Source organism: Athene cunicularia, assembly GCF_003259725.1.
Source record: "Athene cunicularia isolate RWA chromosome 26 unlocalized genomic scaffold, athCun1 chr26_part2, whole genome shotgun sequence".
Classification (NCBI taxonomy): Eukaryota; Metazoa; Chordata; class Aves; order Strigiformes; family Strigidae; genus Athene; species Athene cunicularia.
The window spans coordinates 3164082-3182668 of NW_020799137.1; the positions used below are offsets into that span (position 1 = coordinate 3164082).

The window sequence follows — 18587 nt, forward strand, 5'->3', positions numbered from 1 at the left end:
TATCCAGAGCACAACGCTCCCGAGGAGTGGGATGGGGTGAACCCTGGTGAGCAGAGCCGGGGCTCTGCGTTGCAGCTCTTGCTGTAAATCCCTCAAGGCCCCAGGCTGAGGTCTCAGTGAGCAGTGCAAGCTGGGCAGCACCAACCCAGGATGGAGATCAATCTGTGATCTTCTTTCTTCCGCAGAAGATATCACTTGAGTGTCTTTTGGTTTAAAGCAGCCATTTCAGAGCCCCAGTATTTGCTACTTTCCATCCTGCCAGTGGTGGAAGGGCCTTGGGGGCTGCCTCTGGTTGTCTTCTCCAGCCTGGAAGCACCTTTGGCACATGGTGCACCAAGATCCCCGCCCAGTAGATCCCTGCTCCCCTGGCAGCAGGCTGTATCACTGTCTTTCCCTTGGTCCTGGCAGCTCATTCGTGTCATATAAAGCACATTATCTAAGTGCAGAAACCTCTTTGTGCCTCTTATCAGGAGGCCTTGAGCTGGCCTTAAATGGGAGCAAAAAAATTTGGCAAATGATATTTCCAGGCCTAGATTTTGCCCACACCCTCCCCAGGCAAGGACAAGCCCACAGCTGTGTCCAGGATGAGGATGGGCAAAACCTGATCAGGAAGAGTTAAATGCAGCCGGATGAACTCTCTCCCCCAGGAGGCTGTGCCTCTACAGTTGCTTGGCCCAGAGAGAACAAATAAAGGAAAACCCCAGCCACCCTCTCCTGCACCCACCCCGGGGCCAGAGGAGGAGGGAGCCAGGAACAACAATTTTGGCAAGCAAACCTTGCACCTTGGGGTGGGGGATTTCAGGGGGAAAAGCCTGACCTTGCAAACGGGCAAGTGATGCTGATGCTCAGAGCCCCCGTGCCAATGCCTCCTGCGAGCAAGGAGGAGCTGCAGCGGCCCAGGGCAGGATGGCTCCAAAAGCAAAGTGGAGTGGGGGGATGGCTCCAAAAGCAAAGTGGAGTGGGGCCAGAGGAATCCTGGGCCTCGCCACTCTGTCCCACGGACTTTGCAAGGGACCGGGCCAGCCTCTTGAGGGCAGGGCAGGTCCCTGCATCCCTCTGCTCGCCCTCTTACCTCTGCTGCCAGGTAGTTGCCCGTGGCGAGGTGCTTGAAGCGGTACAAGCCGTTCCAGTGCCCGGCTCCCCCTCGGCACGGGTCGTGGTGGACCACCTAGGAGAAGCAGAGGAGAGCTCAGCTGGTGGCACGCAGGGCTGCGGGGAACTGGGACGCCGTTCCTGCCTCCGAGCCTCTGCTGACCCCAGGAAGACACACCGGTGATAAAAGCCCGATCAAAGGTGGCCACGAGCAAATATAGTCAGGGTGCAGAGCTCAGAGAGACACCGGTGCCCACCCAGCAGCCACATTTCCACGGAGCTCAAGCCTTGTGCTGGTTTTCACCAGGACAGTAAGGCTACCAGAGGTGGAAATGTCTACAAATAACCACTGCTTCTAGAACCCCCCAGTAGAAGTGCAGCAACCCACGGAGGCACCCTGAAAGCCCGGAGACACACGGTCCATCCCCTCCCCACTCACCTCCACCTCCCACAGGGCGTTGGAGCTGGTGGCCGAGGTGGCCGACTGTCTCAGGGTGGTGCGGAGGAAGACGTGCAGCTTGCCTTTGTACTCGTCGCAGGTGAGAAACTTCTCCTGCTCGGCGTGGAAGAGCCTCACCACATCCCCCTGGACCAGGACATGGTGGTGAGACCCAGGGACGTGGCTCTCCTACAAGCCAACGTAGCTCCTCCTGTGACCCCCCCACCCCACAAAGGGGATGGGATTTCCCCCATACGAGGTCCAGAGCTGAGCACAGCTCCCAGCCGTGACACAGCAGGACTGCGGGAGCACGGGCATTGCAAGGCACCAGCAGCTCTTCCAGTTCTACCTACCTGAGCTGTGCTAAAACCCGCCTCTAGCAGCACAAATGCTCCTCTGAACCCAGGGAAGGGCACCCCACGCTCCACAATGCCACCACTCTGTTTACCCATGCAAGTCGCTTCTCACTGCTTCCCCTCCCCAGGCTGTAAAATGGGTGCAAAGCCACCATTTTACACCCCTGGAACAGGCAGAGGCTCCACTCACCAATGTGTTTAAGGCATTAACGCCCCAGGGAAGAGGATGCGGCAGATGCGGGAAGCTGGGGATAAATGTGGCACTTGGGGACGAGGGTCTGTAAGATCATAACAATCAATATCCATCCAGCTGCTTCCTGGAGGACCTCAGCCCCAGACAATAGCTCTGCAGGGAAAGTTCCTTTCCCAGGCAACAGCCAGCCCTGCTGTACAGCTAAACAACTGAAAATTGTCCTCGCAGCTAGAAGCCACTGCTGGCACTACGTGTGCCTTGTATTGTCGAGAGCCAATTTAATACAATAAGGCAAAGGGTAATTTCATGCCCCCCTGGGTACCCGCTGCCAGAAGATACTAAAATATTCAACTCTGGCTTGATGTTAAGTTCTCCAAGTGATGAATTCTCCTAGAAATCAAGGTCCTCGAGGCAGGATCTCTCTCCTCTGCCCTTGTCACAGAGCCAAATGGCTGTTCACACGTCCTGCCCTTGCAGGGGACCAGGGCCAGGTCCCTGGAGCCCATCGTGTCCTGGGCGGGCAGTGGTGGCTGAAGCTCCTTCCTTACCCCTTTCAGCACTTCCTCCATGTGGTCACAGAACTGCATGAAAAGGTTGATTTTCCAGCTGGTGTTACAATTGACCGAGTTCACCTAAGGAGAAAGAGAAAGGTCATGATCCCTGGGACAAGGTAAAAAGGAAGAAAAAGGAAAAAAAAAACCAGGCAAGCTGTAAAAGCTTGCTGCCCAGCCTCCCTGTACCTCCTTGCAGCCGGCGTTGTCAGCAAGCTCATAGTTGCTCGCATGGAGCGGCTGCCCGGCGTTGACGGGGTTCAGGATGACTTTGTCTCCCACAACCACCTGAGGAGCAAAACGAGAAAGCAGGGAGCGAGGGTGAGATCGGGGAGGTGAGCCCGGGCAGGCGGCACGCACGGCGCTTTCTGCACGTCTCCATTTAGGGACTTTTCGGCCCCGTGCTCACGTTGTCTCCATTGCTCCTCAACTTCCAGAAGGGTTGGATGAAGAGCCAGGAGCCCTCGTTGCCGGTGGCATCCAGCGTCACCCGCATGGCGTTTTTCTCAAGCAGGGCCGGCAGTCGCTTGTTCACCGTCAGGTACTTGTTGCTTTTCATGTGGAGGAGCTGGAAAGGTGAATGCGGGAGTGAGCTCTGGCAATATGACCCCCCAAGGTCCCCAGGGCTGGTCGTACCCGGGGGGGATCCCGTGAGCCCCTTCCCAGCAGCTGCCTGACCCGCATGGGCTGGATCCGTGCATCTCCCCCCAAACCCATGGGCCGGGCGCAGAGGAGGGGACAGCGCGTGCCCGTACCTGTATGACGCTGCCGTACTTCACCACGTCACCATGCACTTTCTTGTTCTCCGTCTCGTTCTGCTTCTGCTCCATCTGGGCCGCATGCTGAACACCAAAAGGAGAAGAGCTGAGTGTAGTAGCCCCAGAGGGGCCACCTGCACCCTCTGCTACAGGGAGGATGGGCAGGTTGGACTGCAGCATCGGCATCCCTCTGTCCTCCAGACAACACAGGTCAGAGCTACAATATGGTCCTCGGCATCCAAGAGCTCAGCCCAGGACCATGGTGGGGCCCTGAGTTGCTGTGTGAAGCCCACGCGAGCTTTAAACCAAGGACTTAAAAATTAGGACAGGGGTAAAATGGCACTGAAATCCCTCCAAAACCCCAGCAGGTCTTATGGGGCAGCACCAAAAGGGGACTCCAGGGGCTGGGGCAATGCACCCATCTCAGCCCCTCTGCAGCAGGGCCGTGGGGACTGGGGGCTCCCAGCAGCACCGAGACTGAGGAGCAAAAGGCTCCGTGCGGGCGGTGCCATGCCCAGAGACGGCTGCAGGTCCAGACCCGCTGCGGTGGCCGGCAGGACCCATCCTGCTGTATCCAAGATGGCCCAAGAGTGGATTGCTAGGCGCTGCTTGCAGCCCCTCTCTCCAAAACCACAGACATTTTCCATGCGGTGGCTCTGGCAGTCGGAGTGATGTCGACGTACGTGGAGCGAGGCAGGAACTTGCTCCCGCAGTGAATCCGTCTGGGAAGGGCGAGGGTGCGCCCACGGCCCCGGCGCCAGCCCGGGCACAGCCCAGGCAGTGCCAGCCCAGTGCTCCCCCGCAGCTGGGATGGGAAATGGCAGCGAGGGATGGAGCTGGGAGAGTATCTGCCCTTTCTCATCCTGCTTTTGCCCCCTTTCACTTGAGGGCAGAAGGAACTGGGAAACTGCTGGAATCATGGCTCCGCACCCTGTGGGAGGATGGGGAGGGGGGTCTGTGAGTGCCTGAGCGGGCACCCCCAGGGCTTTGAAGGCACCTGGCACACACTGTGGCAGTACAAACCCTTTGCTCTTTTGAAGGTTGCCACCACTTTAATTAACTCTCTGTCCCCACACAGCTCTGAGTGCCACTTAGGGATGTGAGCCCCGTGGTGGCGGCTGCTGCCAGCAGGACAACAAGCCTGCCGCCAAGAAATCTCACACTGATGCAGAGCTGCGAGTTTAACAACAACCCCATGGAGCAACACGGCTCTGGTGAGAGATCCGGCACCGCAGAGAGTCCTAAATCTGCGTCCAGATCTGAGCTCCTCCCTTGCTGAAAGCCGGTGGGGCCGGGAGTGGGAAGTGCCTGCCCTGAGCACGCAAACCCACAGGGGCTGATGTTCCCAGCCTGTCCCTTGGATGGGATGGGGTCTGTCCCCGAGTCACGGTGGGATGGGGTGTCAGGGACACACACGGGGGTGGGCAGCTCAGAAGGGTGCAGGGAGGATGGGGAGACATCAGCAGAGCAGGAGGAAAGCCTCCATGGCACCTCTGCACCGCATCTGGCTGCACCTACAATTAGCTGAGGAAACACCGAGCCTTAAACCCACTCAAAAACAACGGGGCAAAAGCACAGGCTGGGAAAGGCAACCACGGGCAACGCTGGGCAGGGCTTCTCCACTCGAGAGCCAGGCTGCTTCTGCTTCAGGAAATTATCTCTGTGGGTAGGAAAGATGTTTTCAGGTGGCGGGAGACGCTGATGATCGGCAGCCTGGAGCCCAGCACCCTGCCGGGGCGTGCGGGGGCTCCGCAGCAGCACGGGCAGCGCGTTGCAGAGAGCTCGAGCTCCCTCCCGGCCCCGGCTCTCCCAGCGCTCGGCTCCGGACGCGGGGGAGCGTTTGCCAAAAGGGCAACACCGGGAGCCGCGGGAAGGAGCAAGGAAATGACTGAATCTCTTTAAGAGAAATCTTAAGTAAGGTGCAATCAATCAGGCTCAGAAATGAGCCTCTCTGTCCAGTCGTGGCCAGTACAGCTGTCGACATTACAAGTTACTGTCTGACCGGAGCAGGAAAACAGCGTTTCCATATGCCAGCGGCCACGTACGGCTGGAGACGGCAGGAGACACCGACCCCATCCCAGCATCGACAAACCAGGCCAGGACGCCCTGTCTGGACGCTGCATCAGACCTCACTCCCCAAAGGCAAAACTGGGGGACTGGTGGGGCTGGGGCTGGGCTTGAAGCCTGACGAGATGATTTAATGAATCTCTCCTGAGCTTCGGTTTTATGAATCATCCTCCGGGCCTCGCCAGCTGTCTGAGGCGATTATGCAATGTTTAACATGGGCCTTTTCCAAACCTCATGGAAGTAAACAGGAGCCTTTCCCTTCCACAGCCCTTTGGAGCAAGTTCTGGCCGCAGCGGCTCGCTCCTCTGTGCCAGGCACCCCTGGGTGCTGCAGGGCTGTGCTCACAGAGCACCTCTGCCTGCTCTGCCATGGGCAACTCTGCACAAGGAGCATCAGAAGGGCTGAGACAGCAAAGCCCAGGCACGGCGGCCAGGGTGGAACGGCAGGTGGACATCGCCTCTCATCCCAAAAGCAGCATCGTTGCCTTCCTGTCCTGTCTCTGCAGGTCTTCCCTGGGACATCTCCCCTGCACTGGGAGCAACAAAATTACTGTGGCTCCTTGGTCGCTGTTGTATTTACACCATGCTGTGACAGCATGGACCGAGCATGGCCATGCCACGCTGCCCAGGGCTCCCCTCTGCGCCCAGGGTACACGCGCAGGCTTGGCACGAAAGCCAAGGAGCTGTCAGGAGCCTGTGGCAGGGCCCAGGGTTCAATCACCTCTCACATCCGAGGCCAGGTAAGAGCATTGCACGAGAAGGGTGACGCAGGGTGCAGCATGCCCATCTGGGGACCACAACCCTCAGTCCTGCAGATGCCAGCACAAAGCACCTTACAGAGCTCCTATTTATCTCAGCTGCCTTATTAGACACCGTGTGCCATGATTAATGGAGAACTGACGGCTACAGGAGCCGTTCCTCTAGAAAAAGTGGCTGTGGCTAATGGTAAGGGGAGGGAGGTGGGACAGGAGACAATGGAGCTGAGCAGGGGGACACCCGAGGACAGCAAAACCCAAGGCAGATCCTGCCCCCCAAGCTTTCTGGGAAGCAAAACGTACCAGGATTTGCACAGCGAGAGGTTTGGATGTCATCACCCAACCAACCTACAGGGACTGTCCACTCTGGGGAGGACGGTCCCTCACGCCTGCTCACCTGGAGTTTCTGCAGCAGCACTACGTCCGCTATTTTCTCCTTGTCCTGCTTGGTTTGCTTGGCCTTCCAGTACTGCTTCTGGGCAGAGTAGCGGTTCATGGGACAGACTTTGAAGAGGCAATCTGGGAGGAGAGGAAGGCAAGCCTGAGGCTGCAGCAGCCACGCAGTCACCAGCCACTACCATGTCCCCAATGTCACCAAGGGGCAGAAGCCAGTGCTCCTCTGGGACGCTGCTCCTGTCCCAGCAGCATCGCTGGGAGATGGTTCTCCCAACCCACAGCAACCCCGTCTGCTGCTGGGGGTCCCAGGGAGACACGGCTGGGACTGGTGGAGGGTCACCTCACTCTGTATTAGCTGCTGGATTAGTTTCAAATCAAAGTAAATAATGAGTCCAGGAGTGACTCCACTTCTGGGACTCGTGATTAGAAGTGTTCCCATCGGAAACGGCCGTGCAATTTGGGAAAGAAAACTTCAGGGGGAGAAAAAGGACTGATGAAGCCCAGCTGCACCAAGGGAGGAGAGGATCTCACCGGGAGGAGGGAGGGAGGGGAATTGGCAGGACACGGGCACTGTGAGACCAGGACACGAGCAGACATCTCCACATGCCCCTTGTCACCCCCTGCACCGGACCCCCGGAGCTGGCAGGACCACGGGTTGCTGCCCTGCGTGGCCCTGCCATCGGGATACGCCGGTTTTGTGAACACGCTGCTGTTCTGTGACTGCTCACGGGGAGCCTCAACTACCAGCGCTGGAAGCTACAAGCAACCGCTTCTAAAATCTGTATTTCAACAGCCGCATTTTGAGTCCTAAAAGAAACGCTTTGGGGACCTGAAGGGCACCGGTTTGCATCCCAGCTCCTACAAACACTTACAGAGTGGCTGCGCTCTGCAGATCACCCCCAATTTGCCTGTTTTTTCCCCCGGCTGCTGTGGCCGGGATGGGGAGTGTGGAAAAGTGTGGACACCCAAGTCCAGGCTTTGGGAAACGAAGCACGAGAGCAGATGTCTGGAGTCAAGGAGGCACTTACATCTCCCAAACCCTCGTTCAGGGCTGGAAGCTGTACAGGGTGAGGGCAGGAAGGGCTCTGCAGCCTGGATCACCCTAAGTATGCCTGAAATAGCAGCCCAGAAACTTCAGACACAAAAAGAAAAAAAAAAAAAAATCACTTCCATCTCTGGCCCCGGTCCCAAGTCGCTGGCAAGCATGTATTTATTTACCTGGGAGTGACGAACAAACAAGCGCGGAGCACAGTTCTCACCGGCTCAGGCTGCTGGGAAGAGGCCAAGTTTCACATTTCATTTTACAGGTCTATTTGCTAATGGCATATCCCGTGCCAAGGAGGCCGTGACGCCAAGCTTTTAATCAGGGACTGAGCGTAGCTGCTGCAATGCCTGGCTGCCTTCTCCCACTGCCTCCGAGCAGGGCTACAGAAACACTTGGGCCACCTGCAGCACCTTAAATCGTTTTCCTTAAATTGCTAATTAGGCTGCAAAATGACCTGGTAGAAACTGGGAGGCAGGGGGGGAGTTGAAAAAAAAAAAACCAAACCCAACGTAACTATTAGGAGAGAGGTGCAAATCAACCCCCTGGCTCCAAGCACACCCTGCACAGAGGGGCTGCCTGACATCCTCATCTCAGTACTAAGCTCTGTTTTGCAAGGAGGGAAACTGAGGCACAGAACTGTTTACACACAGAAAGTCTCCGGCAAAACTTGCGTTGGAAGCTGGAGATTTTGGCACCCAGGCCTAGGCACTGATAATTTTTTGCAAGAGGGAGGGTGGGTGGATAAGAGGGAAGCTGAGGGAATCTCTCACATCAGCACTGCCCGGCGAGAGCGGCCCAGCAGAGCGATGCTTGGCCAACCTGCCACGGCTCAGCATGGCCACGGAGGAAAAACAACCTGCACACCCACAGCGGGGCCTTTTGGGCAGCGGCACGGCCGGGAGCCCCGCTGCCCTCGCAGCCATCGCGGCACCTGCACAGCGCAGGATTGAAGAGCTTTATTTGCTTTTTTTTTTCTTGACGTGTCTGAACGCAGGGCTGGGAAGAGCCTTGGGGGGGGGGAAGAAACCGCGAAGCAAAGCAAATAAGCGAGAGGTGCCAGGCGTCTCTCGGAGGACCGCGGTGACGCGGGCGGTGAAGCTGGGAGTCCCTCACCGCAGGGACAGGCTCCGGGGTGGGTTTGGGCATTTCCATAAAACCATCTGGACTGAGGAGAAGGGTCCTGTTTCCCCACCGGGAAGCCAAGCCGGGCCCCGGCGCGACCCGCCGCAGCCCAGGATAGGGCAGGGTCTGGCCACAGGATACGGGGACGGCAACAGCACATGAAAATCCTCTTAAGCCTCTTGCTGCTGCTGCAGGGAAACAGCAGCGGCCCGTTGTTTTTACCTCCCTCGCGGTGATAACTATCGAGAAGGCAGACCGCTACTTTTCCGGCTATTAAAACAAGCGGCTGGATATCCTGATAGGGTTTGCATGGAGCAGGGCTGAGTCCAGACCAGCCTGGAAAAGAGATTCAGCACCCACCCATGTCCAGGCAGGGAGATGGTGAGGCTACTGGGACAAGGCTTGAACTGGCCACCCCGTGGCTGCTTCCAGCTCTTCCCATCCAGCCCCAGGTGAAAGTCCTGGGATCAGGACAGCTTCCCGTGCTGTGCAGGGCTGCGGGGCTCCAGGGAGCTGTTGGACGGTTCATTAATCAGCCCCATGCACAAATTAGTGGCAACAGCTCCCATGGAGAGGCGGTTTGCTGCTCGGGGGGGATCCCCACGGGGAAGGGTCCCCCAGAGGGGAAGGGTGCCTGCATGGCACCCCGGGATGTTAAAGCCACTCTGTGAAAAAGGTGGAGGCACAAAGCAGAGCGGGGAACTCATATTTTCAAAGATTTTTTTTAAAAGAAGGCCTGAAATTGCAGTAGCTGGGATGAAAGGGACAGCTGCCCTAAACCCAACCCCAAACCCAACAACACAATCACTGCTTTGGGGGAGTTTCTCAGTGCACAGCCCAGCTCTGCGTACAGTCCCCAGCTCTACGGCCCATGCACCGAGCACTCAAATCCAACCGGGACGCTCGCCGGGACACAGCCCTTCCCCTGCGTTTGGCAGCGTGCCGAGCACGTGGGGCAGCCAGACACAAAAATAGCATTTCCCAGGTAGGTACATGTAGGGCAGAGACGTGATCCCCTGGGCTCAGCACCGCTGTTTGCTCCCCGGGAGCCGGAAGGTTGAGGCCACCTCACCGGCTGGCCCCAGGGCTTGCAAATCAAGGAAGCAGGAGGCACGATCTGCTTTTCCCAGCAGCCCGTCCTGGCTTCTCCAGACCATTTCCACAGGCCAGGAGCCGCCCCGGCTTCCACTGACTCATCCCCTTTTCCGCCTGGACCTGGCCGGGGCTGCCCGCTCCTGCCCGGGGCTGCCCCTTGCCCAAATGGGAAATAACAAGCACGGCCCCGAGCACCGGAGGAGACAACATGGCCCAAAACATGACAGCCGAGGGGAGATCAGGATTTACTGTGTCTCCCTAAACCCTGCCTGCCTCGTAAATGCATGGCTTAATCCCCCAGCTCTCTCTGAGGTGCAGCCAAGCACAGCAGATGTAATTAGTGCCGAGTGCTAACAGGCTCGCCTTGAAATAGTTTGCCTGTTGTAACTACCCCTCTGTCTGTCCCCAGGCCCTGGTGGGTAGAGACCCCACTGCCAGTATCCCCAGGGATGCATTTTGGGATGGTCGGAGCCACCTTTGCAGAGGGGATAAGGGATGGGATAAGGGGTCCCAAGGAGCACCCCACCATGGAGGTGGTTGCAATAAATGCACAAACACCCCCAAAGGCAAAGAGAGCAGGGCAGGTAGTCTGGCCAAGCCACAGAAACAAGGCTATTGGGGGCTGTCCAAGAACCCTCCGGGCTCCTCTGCAAAGGACAAGCAGCACCCCCCAGCCCCAGGCTTGCTGGGACCCCGGTCCCCATCCCTGGCACGGATGCTCAGGGCCAGCATCCATCCCCAAGGCTGCTCACAGCAGAGATGGAGCCGCCCCAGCCCGGCCCCAGTCTCACCTCGAAACTTCTTGGGCGGGTTGTCCAGGTCGCCAGCGGCCGGCTCCACCACGCAGCGATCATCCACCAGCCTGCGCGGGGACAAAAAGCAGGAGCAGGGTGTCAGCAACACCGAGATGACAATGGGGCCCGAGTGAGCAGAGCGGCCTCACCACAAACCACAGCGCTGCACCACCGGCACCTGCCCCAGAGCGACATCAAAAGCTGCATCTCCTGTTTCCCACCCATTTGCACTCTATAAATATTGAGCATGACAACACTCGCTGCTGGAGCAAGCAGCTGCTCTCGAGCACTTGCTCCGAACGCGTCGCCCCTTGCTCGCCACCACCGGCCATTTCTTGTGTGTGCTTTTCAAGCCAGTTTCTTGGGGCAAATGGTGACAGATACAAATTGGCAGTGAAGAAACGTGATGCTTCGTGTCAGCTGCACTCCCGGGCCCTTTGCTCAACGACCCGTGCGGGAGGCTTTGACACCCACATCCTTCTGGGACAACCCTGCCTTGCCCAGCTCCCGGTTGAGCCGAATCCGGCCCCGGGCACGGTGCACTGGCTGGGGTGTTATTTCACTGATCATCTGGCAAAAATGTGATGAGTTCAACTTTCATTCAGTCATTCTCCTTCTCCGGCTGGGAGCTCACCCCGCTGGACTCAGAGGGTGTAGCTGCTGCAGATGGAGGTGGCAGAGGCCCCCCACAACCAGTTATTAATTATTATCTGATCAGAGGTGCTGGCTCTGCCCATCAGATGCAAAGGGCTGTGTGTCTCCTCCCTGCACAACTCTTTGTTTTCTCAGCATTGAGCAAAATCCTGTGGGCTTGGCCTTGGGTACTGAGGACCAATTTTGGGACAGAGAGGACGAGCATCGCCCAAGGGGCTCATGGCACTGGGGCCACCCGGAGCTCGCCCGGCCCATGAGGTTTTCAAGGGAACTTGGTGCTCCAGCAAGACAGGCTGTACCCGCTCGCCTGCTTTCTCCAAGTCCCTGGGAAGCGACGCAGGGAGAGAAACTACGCTCCTGCCCTGGGCGAGGAAGTGAGAAGCGTGTCCCCACCTGCGGAGGCTGAATTCAGGCAGCTGGTGAGCGTGTGAGTGGATGCAGGAATGCATCCCGGGAGGGAGCATCCATCGTGGGGGCAGCTCTGTCCCCAGGACAGGAGGGAAAATGCAGCCTGGAGAAATGAGGCCCGTGCATGTGGCACGGCAGAAAAGGGCACGGTGGAGCCCGTGCTGCCCCCTCCACTCCTCAAGGGACTCTCAACCCCCCTCAGCAAACCAAACAGCCAGAACACTGCTGGAGATGGACATGCTGTGCTGCAAAAAGTTGGCGAAAGAGACAGCTATCCTGTTGACAGATCCAGCCTCCTTCCCCCAGCCCAGCCGCTCTCCAGAGGAGGGGAAAATTCCTTTCAATAGTTTGGCAGGGAGGAATTTGGCCTCTGCGCTGACAGACTTGGACCCCGGGGACCCCAGAGCTGCTGCGTCCTTGGCAGCAGAGATGTGGGCTGGCAGGGTGCTCTGCACACCCAGCGCTGCCCCAGCCACCAGCTCCCTGCGCTCTTTAAAGTTCCCCAGGGTTGGGGGACATTAAACTTAGATTTCAAATAAAGAAAAGCAATTTTTCCAATGCTTTTGGTGGCAGCAGAAGCTTAAAAACAACTGTAAAAAACCCCCATAATCAAACCCCACGAGATTTCAGTAAATGCACAGCTGTTTGCTGGACAGGGTTGCCTTAGCTTTGCAAACACTCACGGTCAGCAGCGCAGGGGGCTTTGGGCTCCCAACCAGGGGCTGCCCAAACGCACTTGCCTTTCCCACGGGCCTTGACAGCAGGGAAGGAGTCGGGCACATTCCCAAACTCCTGCAGGGCACAGAGCCTTGGGAGGGAGGGAAAGAGGTAAAGAGGGAGAAACACAAAGCGGAGCAGAGGCAGCTGTGGACAGGGGCTCCATCACACGTCTCACCCTGCAGGAGATATGCAAAGCCTCAGTCCAGATGCCGTGCCACTTGTAGGCGGTTTTGGTTTCTATTAGTATTATTTCGATGGGGGACAGGGAGGAACAAACACTTTTGATGCGTTTGGGCACAAAGACCACCAAAGGCTGAGCCCTGACCAATCCACGGGTCAGGCTCACGGAGCGAAGCCCTGATCCTCGGCACATGCCCAGCTCCCACCTCTGCCTACAAAAGCAGTGCGGCCAACTCATCTGTGCCCTTTAAAAAAATAAAAATCCTCCCCTGCCATGGCCAGGGGTCTCTGGGGAAGCGCCTGACCTGCGTGGCCCACTTTCAGCACTGAAGTAAAGAGCACGGAGCCTCCCACCCACACCAGCTCTGCCTGCAGCATCCGCCTGCCACTTTCCCGTGCCCAGCATTACCACTCCACCAAGCAGGATTAGAGATAGTGACCTGCCAGGCTGGAAGTCTTAATTAGTTAATGATCTCAAGGCACTTTCAGCATCTTTAATCCTAGGATTACACGCTTTGCGGAAACGCAAAGTGTTATTTTTATTAAACTCATACTCCGGACTAACATTCTTCAGTTAAAAATTGCTGAAAATAAAAGGATTCTGACAGGGTGGACATGAGTCACCTGGGTGATTGCTGGCGCCAGGACACACTTCCACTAATAACCAGCATTACTGCAGCGGGATGGGGCAAATCAAAGCTCCCTCTGAGATTAGAGCAGCAGGGACACGCGGGTGCTCGCTGCCACACCGAGCTGCAGGGAGGACACTGGGCATGCGGAGGGCAGCTTTCGTGTCTCAGGTGTTAATGAGAAAACGGGCTGTTGGCATCCCAGCACCTGGAGGAAGACCCTGAGCGAGAGCAGGCTGGATGCACCGATGAAAACTTCACGCTTTTGCCTTTTCAAATTACCCCCAGGGAGCACGAGGGGCTGGATCCTGGGCGTTGATGACCCTGCTGCCCGCAGCCCAACAAAGCGCGGGCGAGCATCTGGTTAGCTTTAAGCCGTGCAAGTCATCGCCGTGGTTCCAGTGGGGCTTTCTCTGCATTTTAAAATATTGAGCACAAAGTGATTCCCTGGCCCGGGGCCAGCGCGCTTGGCCTCGTGCGAAGCAAAGCCTTCGCCGGAGGTCAGGGGAAAAGCAGCTCGTCCAGCACTGCAATCCGTGGCAGTTGGACACCCCGAGCCCCCCCGGGGACGGTGGCCAGCTGGGGCTGACGTGGAGGCCCCGCTCCTGCAACACGAACCTGGGCTGAGGAAGAGGAGAGAGTCTTCCCCAGCCACGGCACACCCAATGGGGAGCCGAGGGGAGCTCCCACACGCCACGGCCCAGGGGTGCTCTGGGAGAGCCCCAACCCAGGCAGGAGCACCCCGCTACAAAGCCCACCGACCCCTGGAGGCAAGGAAGAGGAGGAGGAAGAGGAGAGCGGGCTGTTGGGCATAGGGCCAGCTCAGCCCCCCGGGCTTGGGGTGCAGGATGGAGACTGAGCCCACGGGGAGGAATAAAAATAAAGTGAATGTGGGGCTGCCACAGAAATGGAGCTTTTCCCCCGCTGTCGCAGTGCCAGGAGGAGGAAGCCGCTCCTGGCTTCGCGTGCTTCTCCTCCCCACAGAGACGGGTTCGTCTTGACCCGTCAGAGCTGGAGTTACCCTTTAACCAGCTGCGTTTCCCTGAACGGCTCCACCCTGCAAATCCACCTGCAATCACAATTACAGCTATCAAAGGCGTTATTTCACCTTAAAGAGCCAACTGCCATTCAGGCAGGTTTGCCACTGGCCCTTCCCCTCTGCAAGCCCACAGTGCCAGTCCCCAGCCCCCGGCGGGTCCTGGGAGCCCCCCGGGATGGCAGGGATGGAGCAGCACATCCCTCTGCTGAGCACAGGCACCTACACGGCATTTCTACCCCTCTCTGGCTCCAGCCATTGGTGCTGGCTTATCAGGGACACAAGATAAGATGGGGACACTGGTGACAGCACTGTCTCCAGGGCTCACAGCATCACCCCATCCATCACGCTGGAGCAGGAACCAAACCAAGGTCTCTGAGCTCCTTTCCCTGCTTGGCCACTGCTTTGCTTTGCCTGGATGATCCCCACAGGGCACCTCCCATCAGCAGCTGTTCCCCCCATCCCAGCCCCAGCCCCTAAAGTTCCTCCTCCCCAAGCACAGATCTCTCAGGCGTCACCAGTGACAGTCCCCAAGCACTAAAGCAGCAGCACGTTCAACCTCCCCGCGGTGGGGTGTCATGTCCTGGCAAAGATGCTGCTCAGCAGCAGCCCCACACCCCTGACCCACACAGCTGCTTGTGTCCCAAACTGTTTCAAGCTGCCATCTCCTTGGACACCTTTCATTTGTAGCAGCGAAGCCATGGCAGCAAAGTCAGGCAGCCCCGCTGAGCCCTTCCCCACCTGCCGGCCAGGAGTAGCCTCGAATCGAGCCAAGAGGGAAGATCAAACCACCCCGGGGTCCCTGCATCTCACAAACTCCTCCTGGGCACCTTCCCATGTCCCCAAAACCACTTCTGGCATCTCCGATACACCCAGCCCGTCCCCCCATCTCCCCCACGGGACTGTGTGGCTCCCAGGGCGCCGAGCAGCACAGCCAAGGGATGCGACCAGCAGGGTGGCTGCCCAGTTCCCCCAACACCGCGGGGCTCTGCTGCTTTACAGCGGCCAGCTCTCGCCCTGCTTTCCCACGGGGCTTCTTAAGTAGCCTCTCCCTTTTGGGCTGGCTTTAGCATTTTAGCTAGTTTGGGTATTTTGGCTCAGGGTTCCCCCAGCAAGCCCAGCACTTGAGCGCACAGGAGTAATCCCCACCCTTCGGCGGGATGTTTTTCCTCCTTGAGAGCAAACACCCACTGCAGAGAGGGTGGAAGGGCTTGTGCCCGGGGGCTTCTGACAGTGCGATTCAGGGGGCTGGGAGCAGAGGAGACTCAGCTGGGGGCTGCAGGGCTCCCCCCACCTCTGCCACCGACTCCCTCCATCATCCTCAGCAAGCTCCCTCTACAAAAAGAGGATCGCACTTCAAAACTTAAAATAAAACAAATCGAGACTTAGTGTTAATAAAGGGCCAATTCTGCTTCCTTGCTGCTTTCCAAGGCATCCCACTGGCCGTGGCAGACCTGTCTGATGAGGGAAGTCGGTGCTGTGTGAGTGGCCCGTCCAGCCCCCGGGTACCCCCAAGCTGCTGCTTTCGTGGCGGAGCTGCGGAGGGCCTGGCATGCTCCTGAAACCAACAGCACCCAGCCCCTCTGAAGGCACGAGTGGTGAGAGCCGCCAGTGCCCCGCGGGCTGGCTCGGTCCTGGCGAGACCCTTCCCAGCCCATTTCCCCACAGGGCTTCTCATCACCATCACCAGAGCTCCCAGTCCCGCTGCTTCTGGGCCAGACACCACCAGTGACAGAGCACTGGGGTTAATCCCGGGTGAAGCACGAGCTGCAGCAGAGCCAGGCAGGAGGAAACATCCCCAGTGTGCACCCCACCTCCTTCCCTGTGCTCCCCCTTTCACCTTTCTCAGCTTCTCTGGGCGTTTTGCAAACACGGCTGCGAGGAGCTTGGTGCAAGAGGCTCCCACCAGCGGTGCAGCCCCGGCGCAGACGGACAGAGCGCCGTGTCTCCCGCCTGTAAGCACCACCGGGTTGGGGTTTGGTTGACATTCGCACCCACATCAGCCAGGACACCTCGGAGAGCCCAGCAGGGCTCTCGGGAGGAGCTCACTGCCTTGATGAGGTGCTGGCACTGGGATGTCACAGCACCAGCACCCCAGGGTACATCCCTCAACATCAACGTCACTGTCACCCCGTATGAACAGAAGATCCCAGCGCAGACCCCCAACGATCCTCTGGTCAAAACCAGTCCCTCCGCGAGGAAGGATGGAGGGAATGTTTCCAGCAGGGTGCTCAGGCGGGCGCACAGCACCCGGCATGGGGCTGGCAGAGCTATTTACCTTGCAAATGAGTTAAATAAAGTCCCAAGCACTCTCAGTGAGTCACCCAATCCCTTATCGCAGGAGTGATTTAAGGTGTGGTTGGGTCTTCCAGGTCACGGGGCGCAAGGGAAAACAATTTCAGAGGGCGGGAAACAACCCGGAGAAAGGAGAACCCCGTGAAAGTGGGGCTGTTCACAAAAGCCATGCTGAGGCCTGGGAGAAGGGGCCCTCCAAGCAAGCCCTGATTTTCAGATGTTTCTAAGTAAGTCTAGGAAAGCACCTGGCAAAACGGGGGACCTATGGCCAGAGCTGCAACGGGACCGCAGCTCCAAAGCGTCTAAACACCTCTTAATTCAGCTCCTGGTGAGCCACTGGGATGTGCCGCGTGGGCTAATGACCAGCGTTGGGTCCCAGCGGAGCCTCCTCCAGAGCCCATTTCACAGACAGGCCAGAGGGGTGCTCAGCGCTGAGCTGCCGAGGCTGCACCCCCACCTTGGGACAGTTCTGGTGTGGGGAGAGCCGGCCAGCTACAAGGAAACCTCTCCAAAATGGAGCGTGGGGATGTCCTCCCACCCAGCCAGGGAGGGATGGGCACAGACAGGCTGCATCCTGCATGTGTAGGACCTTCTGCCTGACACCGTATAGTTGCACGCAGGGGGATTTTGTGCTCAGGTCTGCACCCAGTTGCATCCAGCAGCTCGTTTCTGGGCAGCATCCCCCAGCCAGTTGGAGGAAGGCTTCGATGGGCATTAACCCAGAGGCTGTGCATGCCCAGCGGTGGGTGCACGAACACGTGTAGGCGAAGGTATGTACGTCTCCGGTTATACACAGGCATGTGGGAGCAAGTGCATTCATCGCAGATTATAGAGCCGGGCAGCTCCTGCCCCAGGAATCCCATCCAAGCCAGCATTCCTGGCTGAGCTCAGCCTCTCCCACACGCAGCACAGGGCAGGCGCGCTGGCACAGACCCGCGTGAGGCTGTGGGCAAGGTTTGGGTCCCCGCTTTGGGGTAAGAAAAAAAACCCCTCCCTGTGCTCTGGGGCATTCAGCAGCCCTGCCAGAGCCCTCACCCCCGCGGGGACACAGCCTCTCCCCACACCAAGAGGGTGAACGCTCCCAGTGGGAACAAGCCAGTGGATGGAGAAGGGCATCACTGACGGTCTTGGCCTCTCTCTGCCCGGGTGCTGCTCCGGCACCACCGCTGGCTTGCACAGAAACGGGAGGGACAAGGCACGGGGCACTCTCCGCTCGTCTCCCCAGGTCGGGCTGTGACATCCCCTCACCCGTGCTGACACGTCCAGGAGGCTGCAAGCAGTTGGCTCAGCCTGGACCCGGCAGTGCCCTGGTCCTCCCAGCCCTAAGCAGCACTTGGTGGCCACGGACACCCACGTGCTGGTGACCCTGCTGTGGTTCCCGCTGACCACCAGAAGTGTGGGACTCCCGGGGGGGACAGCGAGGGCCGCCGCTGCCTGTGCCAGGGGACAGCAGCCTCCCGCCAGCCGTTCCCTTCCGAACCCCACCAACCCCTCACACTGCTTAAACCCATTTCATCTCCCCCGGCCCCTGACAGGGTGGGGAAACCGCTTCTGGCCACGGGTGATGGAGAGGGTGGGCTGCAGGGTCCCTCCAGGGCCACATCCTGCCCCCGGCAGCCCCCGGAGCCGGAGGAGAGCGCGGAGGCACCCACCCTTCCCCCCCCAGCACCATGCCCACCCTTGCTGCAGCACCCAGAGTTTTCCAGCCCCTTTTCCCACCGAGCTCAGGCTCAGCACCACCTTCCTACCCCGATGGCCAGTTGCCCACGGGCCCGGGCTCGCCGCGGGCAGGCACGGGAGCGTCTCACTCACCCCAAAGTGCTGATGAAGCCATTGACGGAGCCCTCGGCGTACAGGGACACGATGTCCCCGATGTGCAGGAAACTTGACATCTCATTCATGGTTGATCTCGACCCGGCGCGGCGCCGCTTCTTCCCCGAATCACCTTCCCGTGCCGAAATCCACCATGGGCTTGGGGGAAACCCTGCTCCGGGGGGGGGGGA

At 58.6% G+C, this 18587-nt stretch overlaps 1 protein-coding gene across 2 annotated transcripts in view; it reads right to left on the reverse strand.

The window, feature by feature from the left end:
* The window catches only part of ITPR3 (inositol 1,4,5-trisphosphate receptor type 3), a 44442-nt gene extending 25864 nt beyond the window's left edge, over positions 1-18578 (reverse strand). For both annotated transcript variants that reach the window (XM_026864441.1, XM_026864440.1), the window contains exons 1-9: positions 18397-18578; positions 10660-10730; positions 6608-6729; positions 3387-3473; positions 3041-3199; positions 2821-2919; positions 2629-2712; positions 1532-1678; positions 1073-1168 (exon numbers count right to left, since the gene is read on the reverse strand). In XM_026864441.1, coding sequence (XP_026720242.1) covers positions 1073-1168; positions 1532-1678; positions 2629-2712; positions 2821-2919; positions 3041-3199; positions 3387-3473; positions 6608-6729; positions 10660-10730; positions 18397-18485 — 954 coding nt within the window. In that variant the 5' untranslated portion in view covers positions 18486-18578. The remainder of the gene's footprint in view (positions 1-1072; positions 1169-1531; positions 1679-2628; positions 2713-2820; positions 2920-3040; positions 3200-3386; positions 3474-6607; positions 6730-10659; positions 10731-18396) is intronic.
* Positions 18579-18587: the final 9 nt, after the last annotated feature.